The 11,888-nt window shown below is 31.3% G+C and overlaps 1 protein-coding gene across 1 annotated transcript in view; it reads right to left on the bottom strand.

Moving 5' to 3' along the window:
* Nucleotides 1-791: 791 nt before the first annotated feature.
* The window catches only part of LOC106468845 (disco-interacting protein 2-like), a 100,538-nt gene continuing 89,441 nt past the window's right edge, over nt 792-11,888 (bottom strand). The window contains 8 exon segments of the mRNA XM_022398090.1: nt 792-3,843; nt 5,699-5,822; nt 6,345-6,519; nt 7,022-7,216; nt 8,228-8,398; nt 9,064-9,140; nt 10,647-10,738; nt 11,277-11,407. Coding sequence (XP_022253798.1) covers nt 3,591-3,843; nt 5,699-5,822; nt 6,345-6,519; nt 7,022-7,216; nt 8,228-8,398; nt 9,064-9,140; nt 10,647-10,738; nt 11,277-11,407 — 1,218 coding nt within the window. The 3' untranslated portion in view covers nt 792-3,590.

The following is an 11,888-nucleotide window of genomic DNA, read 5'->3' as shown; positions in this document are numbered from 1 at the left end:
GCCTTTTGTTTTAACGCCAGAAGTACAAGATATATCAGTACATTTAAACCTTTAGGTATAAGGCTATCTGAACTGACGCTTTATATTTTATTATCTACCTATTAAAGAGGATATTTCTAAGAATTTCTGAGTTATGATAGCTGAAATGAAATATGAGATGAATTAAAGAATCACATGCGAGATCAGCGTCATTAAATATATTTGCTTCATCGTTTAATTAAGGTAGCCTACATCACATCCATCATTAACTGTGAATTAAATGTTCTTTGAAAAATGTTAATCACATGTTAGGTAGCTTCAACGTTACGATAAAAAATTAAAAATGGAGACCTGAAGCTTTCCAATAATGTGATCAAAGTAGACCATTAAAGTATACCTGTTACCATGATATGTATCTGATATAATACTGCATTTAATATTGTGTCATTTGACTTACGAAAATTCATTTGTATTGAACATGTCTAAAGTTGAAAATGTACGTGTTGTGTCACAATAAAAGCATGTTACTGAATAACGACAGACAACGATAGCTTCTAAGCTTGTAATTTGTTTATCTTTGATGAAACACACATTCTAAATAAACTCGTGAGGAAAGAATTGGTGGGTGTATAACTTTCAACACTATAGGTTAGAACTGTGTTGAGAAGTCGTGTTGTACATACTCCATTCTGGTGTTTAGACATACTGATGTTGCTTAAATTATACGTATTAAAAGTCCAAATTGTGTGTACAGAACCGGATTTGACTATATATATATATTACGTGTTATTTCACTAAAAGGATAAAAAATCTGAATAACAATGCATTTTTATTAAAACGTGTATTACATACTGCTATATGTAGGTTACTTTGCTGCCACATATATTACATCTCTGTTGTCAATTTGAAATTTCATGCATAACAGCCATATTGTGATTGATTCCATTAACAAGGAATTCCTCATTTCTCTAACAACAAATATTACCTAATAAATTGAACTGATCAATTTTGTTCTATATCCTATGTTAATAAGCTGTTAAACAAGCTTCAAAACTTTTAACTTAGTGATTTCTGATGGTTATATTAATATTTATCAGTACTATAACATGGAAATATTATGCTCTATGGACAGTTTCCACACATCTATATATTAATGACTTTTCAATCATTTTTTGCAAAAACTCATTTTTGAAACTATTCACTGGGCAAAGTATGAAATCTCTTGTCACCATACTGTACATCTACTTATCAACTCTTATCTGATTTGAATGGATTAATACATATATTTTTTCTTTTTTTATACAAACTTCTATGTACAAAAATGAAGATATAATAACTACCAAAATGCATTTCACTCAAAATCTACACACATTAATACCTTAAACTGCTTTACTTCAAACTGAGTAGAGAAATAATGATAATAAACCATTAGAAAAATAAAAGCAGCATAAAATACACAAAATTAAAGTTTAATGGCTGGATTCATTGAAGTACTGAATCTATATAGGACTTTCTTCATACTATTCAGTATCCTTAGAACCTACTCTAAGTATTAACAGGCACTAAAATCTGACATATACAAAGGACAGACTTACTTAACAAAGCTTTCTGGGTACAGGATTTCTTACTTATGTAGGAATCAGCTAAATTTGTTTCACAAAATCCACTATGAACTTTACCGTTAATGTTTAATCTTCTTATTACCATGTTTGAAATAATCTGAGAGTCATACATCAAACCTATTTTGGTTTAATATATAGGCTCTGTTTTTCAAATTAGCTAAGTGTAAAATTTCTTAATCATTATAGCTAAATATGTACATTATTGAGTAAACTGGAACTGGTGGCAACTGCCTGTTGTATAAAAACACAAGTGTAGTGGACGACGTTTACAAAATCATCCATCTTGAGGACCTAAAGATGGAATACTTCACAAACGTTGTCCTCTATACTTGTATTTTTTCTACAACAGACAATTGACACCCATTCCAATGTAATCATCATGAATACTCTGCTTGAACAATCTATTAAATAAGTTTTATAAGAAGATGAATTCAACTACTATAACACGTTTTGATGAACGATAATTTAATTTTTTAAAATAAAAAAGTTATTGATTTATGAAGCAATATTAAAACAAAAAAATATAATTCTTAAGTTATGCATGAAAATATGTTTGTTTTTGTTCAAAGGGCAAAGCTGGATAATGGGCTATCTGGCATTATAAGCACTCAAATCAATGGGGAGGAGGGGAGACATGAAAATACGAGTTTATATGTGTATTCAAAGCAACTTTGTTTATTCTATATCTAAAAAAGTGCCTTTGAATGAGAAAAACTTCATTTCAATACTTACACATAGTCTTTTTTCCACTCGAAAACTTAAAACATTCGATACACTCATATGATGACACTTGTGTCCATCAAATGTGAACGTATTATAGAGTTCTTTGGTTTGAAGCAAACAAAAACATTAAATTTTACTTCTCTCTATATAGATTACCAAAGTTTCCTAAAAAGTGACATGCTGTAAGTTATAAAAAAATGTTTTTCCTGACAGACTTTGCACTAAACTGAAACATTAAAATTTATCAGTCCTAGTACTGTGAACTTAATACAGGTTTCACATTTCATGGAACACCTTGGAAGTGGTAAACAACTTTCTACATACTAGGTGTTACTTATCACCTTATCATAATTAACCTAGTGGTTTCTAAATATATTAGCAATGTGATATTAAGTATAAATGCTACATAAACATTGAATCAATAATGATAAATAACATAGTAGGTAAAAAGAAAATCCTGTTTAAAACCTAAACTATGGATCAATAAATTAAAAACTTCAAGTTTCTCTTTTGGTTATGCAGCCTGATATAGTGCTGTTACTGCAACCTTTTAAAAGTTATTAACTTCACAGTACTACTAAGGAGATAATGTTTAATTAACTTCCTAATTTTTGATATGTAAAGTATTTGTAAAACCTACTTAACCAAGACAATATTTATTACAGAGGTGTTTAAAAACCTTTCACATTAGGCAATACTATTAGAATCTTAGTTACTGATTCCTGTTTTGTAAGATCCAAGGGTCAGCACGTTTCTTGGATGCTTCATTTCTAAGTGCATGTCGTAAAATGAAAAACAGCAGTCTTAACATGAGTTAACTTCATTTAACTGTCTAGGGCCTTTTGCAGGATAACAGACCCATTGATGAAAACTTGCAAATTAAAATATAATTTCAACTTTGTTTTAAGTTAAAGTGATTGTTTAATCAAGTATAGACTACCACTCACAACATATTGATCTGTCTATATGTCCCATGGATAGGTTAAAGAGTACTTCTTTATGATGTATGAATAAACCATGTCTTCACAGGGTACATACATCTTTTATTATAATAGCTACTTAAGTATAACCAAGCTGTTTTAAGGTGGTTGGAAATGGTCCATAATATATATATATAAACTTTCCAATGCTATTTTTCAGACTGATAAGAAGTTTACATCCATCTTTTTTTTTGGAAATTAATAATAAAAAAAAGACATGTAGTAACAGATATCACTGATTGGTCAAAAGGTTTTGCCATGTAACTCATGAAGAGTAGTCATTTGGTCACATGTTATATGCCACATAGATTGGATCAAGTTGGTCGGCTAAAAATCCATCTCGAAGATGCATTCGCTGCTTTTCTCCTCTGGAATTAATGGGGACTACTCCCGGATCCACAACAACAACCACACCTACAATGAGCTGGTGTTCTTCCAAGACAACATTAGTCACCAAGGGTACCAGATCTAGAGCTTCATTTTCATTTCCATCAAGCTCTACCACCACCACCAACAGGTTGGTCCAAGTAAACACAGCACTGAAGGTAAACAAGTGTTTCAGCTATAATAACAAACTTAAGCTTACCAGTAACATTCAAAAGTACACACCCAATCAACTGAAAGAATATCTGTATTGATGAAGTTAGCAGAAATAAATTCACTGAGGCCCTGCTATAATGCAGCCCACATCATGATACTACATCATAGTGAGGTCCCTTCAAAAGTGTCAAACCAGTTGCAAAACTAGAGATAAAATCATTAAAATGGCCTCATAAACAATATATATTTAAATGAAAATCTTGGGGTCCAAAATGGACCTGTGTTATAATGAGTTGTGCACTTTAGCAGACTGCATTATAATGGGGCTCCAGTGTATTAAATATACGAGTTCTGAAAGTAAACAATTTGAAAACCTATCTTATATGAATGATGAAAAATTAAAATATTTTTAATACTATAATAATACCAAGTAAAAAAAAAAGATAAAAATACTGTACACATACACATATATAGGGTGGCCTCAGTAAGAATGTACCACCTTTCCAATAAAGAGAAACAAAATTAATAACACAAATGATTAAACCATATTGGCATGATTGCATAGTCAGTCTAACCTCACCTGATCACTTATATATATCACCACATGAGTCAGTTGCATGAAATACAACATAATTAATATTCTTTAGCATCTTTATTGGAAGGTTCCTATGGTCCACCTTGTATATAAAACTGAAAGAATGCTACTAGAAGGTTATTCAATCTCAGAGCCACCATACTACATCCACTGATGACAAAGAAATCTAATGTAAGAATTTTTTTAGTTTATAAGTGTCAGTTATGTATTTTCTTGGCTTTCAGAATTTTACGTACAATGATATTAACCAATTCTTTTTTTATATACAAGTATTGCATTTTACTGTAAATCAATAGTTTTTCAAAAACACTCATCTTTCACTTACTCTTTCACATAATGAGACAAAAATGTCTTTAAGGTTATCTGAAGACAGTGACAATGTGTTTGAGGCTATCTGAAGACTGAGTGACACACTGTATTTAAAGCTATCTGACTTTCAGATACAGAGACAAAGTGTGCTTAAGGCTATCTCTGGACATAAAACAAATGGACTTGAGAAAAATTTGACTTTTCAGTATTAAACAAGTTTGCTCACATTGGTCACTGGCATGGGATTTGTTATTCATTGCAATGAAATATATTTTAAATCACAACTTACTATACCATGTTAAAGAAAACATACGTGTGATACATCTAACTCAAAGGTTAGAGAGGTGCATGTACAAATAAAATCTTCACCAAGCTTTTTTCCATATCTTGAAAACATACAGAGGGGTATTCATATACAGATGAGTGTCTAGGTCTTAAAGCCCCATCTTCCAACACTAGTGGTCTATTTGTGCAAGGTAGATGTCTGGTGTTTGATTTATAGAGGAATCGAACTATAGAATTGTTGGAACCATACCTGATTGGCATCCACTCTGTACAAAGTTATAAAGCTATTTTCTTGTGATATAGTGGTGTCCTTACATCAACTTTAGACTATGCAGAGTTCATCATAACATATTCTCAACCATCTGGATGCTTAACTTAACATTATAGCTGTAACCAGAAATAACGATAAATCACAAATCTTATGTGACAATTGTCAGAGTTATTAACCTGAAAAGTCCCACATCATGGAGATTGCCAGGGGCAAGGTGTGCAAATCATTGTTACAGACTTTGAACAACTTATGTTAAAGATGTATTCTGTAATGTTCTCTGTTACCAACTGCAACTGGTCAGTAATACAGGATTTGTTATCCAATATATTATAATTTTTTCTCTCTTCTCTAGTTTACTATAAGAAGGCAAAAGTTTAAAAATTAGACAACATACCATTCTGATATCTTTTTGTGACAGCGTAGAATACTGTTTTCAATGTCAATGGGATGGTACCTCATACCTCGCAGCATGATTGTTTCATCAAGAGCCCCAACTACAAACACTGCATCATGGAGCTCTAAAAATAATAAACAAAATTTTAAACAGTCTTATAAAAGCTTTTTTTTTCATCTGTTCATCAATGCAGTTAATTAATGAGAAAAAGAACAGCAAGTATTTTATTAATGTTATTTCTAACTAAAACTCTAGTTCTTGAACATGTTTCTATGAGCATATGTTTTTAGTTTCTAAGGGAAGTGAACAAAATAATGGGTTGTGTAGTTCAACTATATGATGATTCTCTGCTTTATTGCACTTAGTGATACAAGAAAACTCATCTATACTAATCTTTCAAGTGTTCTAATTTAGTTCAATGAATCACTAAATGATTTCAAACCAGTCTATAACTCTTAAAAAATAATTCATTTTCATCAGACTGCTTTTTTCACACAATATTTAGTCCTTTAATTATATATATATTTCTATTATACATTTAAAAACAATTAATTCAAAGAGCTGATAACTATATAAAAACATGATAGATTTTTTCCAATACTAAATCAAGTAAAAAAATCAAATGTTTTAAAAGTTTAAACCTCACCACCATCTGCCTGTACTGACTCAGTTCTTCTTAAAAACCCTAGGTAGCCAGTACGAGCATATGTTTGTGCAGTGTCACCCGTCATTAAACGTGCATTAAAATGGTCATTGTGGAGTGATTCATCTCCATAGATGGTGAAGTAGCCAGTAGAATTGTGAGGGGACTGTATCCAAATCTGTAGAGAGAACAATATTTCTTACATAAATCTAGATCCACAAAGTTTGTGAACAAAAAACTAAACTGTGCTTTCAACAATTCTAGAAATAGAACAAAGAGGTAAAAATTACACAACATCTGACTCCCTTTTTTATTTCTAGTATTTATATAACTCTTTGGCATCTTCTAGAATACATTTTTGTGAAAAACACAGTTCCAAGTTTGACCAAAACATTAACTACATTTTCATCGTTCATCATTTTTGGCCATTTTTTATATTTTCCAATTCATCATGTTAATAATGTATTTGTCAGTTATTCATGTTACTCCCAAGTTAAGTCAAACAAAAACAAGTTCAGTAAACACAACAGTACATCAATGTTTATTGAAAGAAGTTCCTCATAATATCTCAATCACATAAAAATCAGCACATCAAGTGCTATAAAACTCAAATAATTTATCCCATTTTGCATCATAAAATCTAAGTATTTGAATAATGAACATATTAAGCTCTATTTTACCTCCCCAAGGTGTGAGTCAGCGCAATGACCTTTGGTCTCAGGATCAGCTATAACAACTTTAACCCCAGGCAACAACTTCCCAGATTCTACAAGACACAGGCTATGAGGTGCTCCTCTCTCAACTAGTGTTACCCTGTCATTTCTAAGGGCACGTACATCTACAAATACAGTCGTTGGGTCAGGACTAGATGCTCCCTAAAGAGATATGTATCATTAAAATCTAACAGAAAGAAACCAAAACCAAAGTACAAGGTAATTATAAGGGAAACCCAATACTTGCAAAGATTAATGACAAAATGTTGACTGACAGTGATAGAAAGCTTACTGAACACTTTTTGAAACAACCTGTACTATGTTCAAACCTTCCTAAATAAAATTTGTGATTCTTAGTGTGTCTCTGGTGAAACTTAGTTCTTCAGGGACAAGTAAATTCTAAAATAAAATCATTTTAGATATAGAGCGTGTCTTCATAATCACCCTGTATACAAGAATGAAAATAACTGACAGTAAAAAGTAACCAAAAGGTATTTGTTGGGATTACTAGTAACACTTTTGGTTTCAAAAAGTACCTACTGAAAAATTATGTGTAATTAACAGTTTCTGATGTATTTTAATACAGATATTTTTCTAAATGATCATACAATATCACTACTTTTAAAGTTGTTTCATACAGCTGCAGCCAACATATTCGTATGAAGCAGCTTGTTAATACGGTATAAACCTCAAGAAGAATTATTAATAATTCTAATCAGAAATAAGATAAATATGTTGATTATTTCTAAAAGTAACTTATAAATTAATGAATCCCATTATGTATAAGAAACTGACAAAAATACTTAATATCCAAAATCATTACACAAGAAAACTAAAACATATAACAATGAGAATTCATTGATTCATCAGTTGAGTACCCTTACAGTTAATGATATTTACAACCATAAGTCCAAAAACAACTCGTAAGGTTCGGCCTAAATGCAAAATAATCTTCATAAGTGTAAACATAATAACCGTTATATTCCAAATTATTTTAAACATTATAACCAATAGTATTAAAGACACTAATTTTAAATAAAAAAGACTAAGTGTTTACTTACTAATGGAATTTTTATTTCTTGTGAACATCATACTAGAATAATGTTAATGTGGTAGAAAAAAAATAGACTTCTGACAAGAAAAAGTCATAAGCTACAATATCTGAATACACACCTGAAGACAAATAGCTACATTGACTCTACACCCAAAACTGGTACTGACTGCCCGAGGAGAAAGTCCTAGGCTGGAGAAAAGCTTGGAAAAAGAATTGCTGAGAGAAACTCTGGGTCTTTCTTCTGCTACAACCACACAAGTCCGAACACAGTTCAAGTTGACACCTCGTTGCTGGTGAACAAAGCTCAATGAAATGTTAACACTGAAAAATTATGGCTTTATCTAATGTTAATTTTTACTTTCACCTAGAACAGTGACTATTATAAGAAATACATCAAACTAATTATATGATTAATAACATGAAATTTCCTATATTCATTTGTTTTCTCATAACTGAAGAATCTTGGATTTTATTAGCTGAGCATGTTGTCTTTATAACAAAAGGTTCTTTGATACACAAGCTTCCTTCATTACAAGCTGAAAGAAAAAAAACAGAGTATCAAAATGTTCTTTTGTTATTGGAATACTGCACTCATTTTGTGCATGTGTTAGGACCATAGCATTAGTTTTGCCTTACTTTGGTGAAGGACCATTTGTTTCAAGATACTGAATTGTAGACTTCTGAGATTAACCTTTCACAGGTTACTCTCAGAATTGTTTCACGATTACTATTATATTTTGTCTGTTTTTTTTTTATAAGCATTATGTTTCAAACTAATGAGATCTATAAATGTTTACAAATACACCTGTTCTTTATGCTCAGAAGGCTATGTCAGCTCCAGAACCTGATGTTTATGTGTCACATGTTTATTTGTATCACATCTTGTGAATCATAGCACACATTAAGAAACATTGTCTTTAGTTACACTCTGAATGAATTGGAAAGCTTTATTTACCTTGAGCTGGTTGATAGAGGATGCTAATCCCTTGGTACATATCTCCATCACCCCATATGAACAGAAAGTGTCCCGAACTAAAAAAATAAAACAATAGTACATTAACAAAGCGAAGATTCTGTAAACATCAAACCTTAAGATATCTTTAATAATTTAATGAAAATACATACACTATACTATTATACGTATAGATCAGCCTCAGCCTGAATAACTGCTGTTATTCTGTGAGGCATATTCTCAACTAAGTTCTCTCAGATAATTAATGCAATCTATTTCCTTTGTTTCATTAAAGACTAAGCTAGTTGGACAAATGGTCTATCATTTTTTTAATTATCTCCTTCACAGGGTTACAAGGATGTTCTACAGAGTTAAAATCTGGGCTCAAAGTGAATACTTTCAATAAAGATGTTGTCTTCACTCTCTTTTTTTTTCTTTGAAAAAGTGGGTTCCTTTGCATCAAATCTGAAAGCAAATTATTTATTTATATGCTCTGTGGCAGGGAGCATTGGCCTACTGACAAATGTTTCTGTCAGGGCTATGGAACATATTTACTTAAGATGTTTTACTAACCATATGTCTTTAGGTATGAATACATTTTACACAAATCCCATGCCTTATATGCAAAAACACTCCCAAAACATTTATGTTCTAAATTTTCACTTGCCTACCTTCAAACCTGTACTTGAGAAGCACTTCAAAAGTGGACAATCAACCTCACCAGACCACAAGATTTGAAAATAATGAAGTTCTAGTAACTGACAAGTTTTACAGAAAAACAGAATGGTGCCAAGCATTATTGGGAGTGATGGACATTTTCCCCATCACAACCCTTCAAAAGTATGAACTTCACAGATGGTGCTTATTCATATATAACCACATTGGATATAGTAACTCCACTCACAATTTGCTTGCAAGGTTGATCAATATCTGTCACTTTTTTATGATCCTAACAAGTGAAAATTTGTCATGCTCCAATAACACTTTGAAACCAACAAGAAAGGTTTTAGATGCACAATTTTCTACACTTCCAACAGAGTATGATTTCCCTTCTTTCACATTCACATAATTCCTGAATGTTACACACATTTTGACACCACTATTAAAATCTACTAAAATTTCTTTGCAGAGTATGGTGAGTGGGTAATGTTACCTTTTGCAGTGCAGTATATATAACATCTGGTGCATATAAAACTTTCTAAATATAAAAACTTTTACATGAATAAAATATCCATTTCTTGATGATGCTACTTGAGAATCAAATGGGTGCTCTTAACTCTGATTAAAAAAAAATCATTCGGGTTTTAGCTTTAGAGTAACTTGGCGTGTAAAAACCTACATTTCTTCCTCAGTGAATAACTAAAGAAAAAACAATCAGTCAAAACAGAAACAAACCCTTCCATGTATGAAGCAAAGTAAACAATTCCACTTTGAAAACAATTGTAGTTGAAAATAAAATACAGAAAGAGTAAAGCTTTGCCATGGAAGAGTGCTAAAAAGACAGAAAGCCAAAGTTGCGAGACTCTGATGCAATATATTCAGGAAGCTATCTAGTTTGTAGTTATGTTGCATAAAAACCTTTCTACCTTTAAACTGGCTTAAGGCAGACAACCACAGAGCTGGATTAACTTCTATTTCAGAGGGAGGAATGAGGATTGAGTGATGGCCAGAGTAGACACTGTTGAAAAAAAAATCATTGATTAGAAAAAAGTAAAACCTTTTACATACTCAAAAATGTCAAAAAATAACTAAAAGCTTAAACTTTTTGAGGTCACTATTTACGGCAACTTTGTGGTGTTATCTTCTGTCAAAAAAACTGAATTTCAAAATTAACAGTAATATCAGTAACTGAAATAACCTCTGAAAAATATAACACATAGTTTCAAAAAAATATGTAAGCTTTTCATATACAGAAGAAGTGATTAATTGTATTTTGATTCTAAAACACACCCATAAAAAGTCAGGAAAGTAAAATAATGACATACTTGAAAAATATTCAATTTTCTTTTACTTATTTTAATACATATGTAAAACAATCCATCAGCATATTCAACAGGTAAAAAGTTTCTTTGAAAAACTTAATGTCACTGCAACAAGTTAACATGTATTGTAATGACAACTGTATTTCCTGATCATCATCTCTTCCACTACTGGATGCATGATTGACTATTTCTGCTGGTTTAGGTTTGGATATGTTATTATTTTAGTTATCTTACCTACTCAGACACCAGAGCACAAAGCCCAACCCACAATATGGATCTAAACATAAAGCTACATGACGAGATGGGTAGAGTTCGCAAGCCAATTTCATACTCTTACAGAGAGAGGTAGCAGCAGCATGAGACATCTGAAAATATTCAAAGACAGATCAAATTATACTGCTAAATTATCCTACCTGAAAGTAAAACAGATTGAAAAGTAATACAACTTAGAAGATACATCAGAAAGAGAAGTGGGTTCTGAAAATTGCAGGAGAAACTTGGAATTATAATGTTAAAACGTTACTTTTAAAGACAAGCAGTATGTCACATGTATTAAAAACTAAATTATTGAAAGACTTTTATAGAATTACACAATGGCTACTGTTTGAACCCAACTCTTTTTATAATTCTGTAAAGAGTTTGTACTAAAAACAATAAAACACATCTTAGCCTTTACAGATGTTTAATTAAATAATATATTGTTAGAGGCAGTTATGATGACTAACAGTTTACCAAACAAGTTAAAATATTGGTTTTCTACAACATATCATAACATATATTATGACAATCAAAGACAACATATTATTTGTGTTTCAAAACCGGGCACACTGATGTTTTTGGATTTGG

This window comes from Limulus polyphemus, unplaced genomic scaffold, assembly GCF_000517525.1.
Source record: "Limulus polyphemus unplaced genomic scaffold, Limulus_polyphemus-2.1.2 Scaffold92, whole genome shotgun sequence".
In the NCBI taxonomy this organism is placed as follows: Eukaryota; Metazoa; Arthropoda; class Merostomata; order Xiphosura; family Limulidae; genus Limulus; species Limulus polyphemus.
The sequence above is the reverse complement of the archived record's forward strand: the minus strand, read 5'-3'. Positions and strand labels throughout refer to the sequence as shown.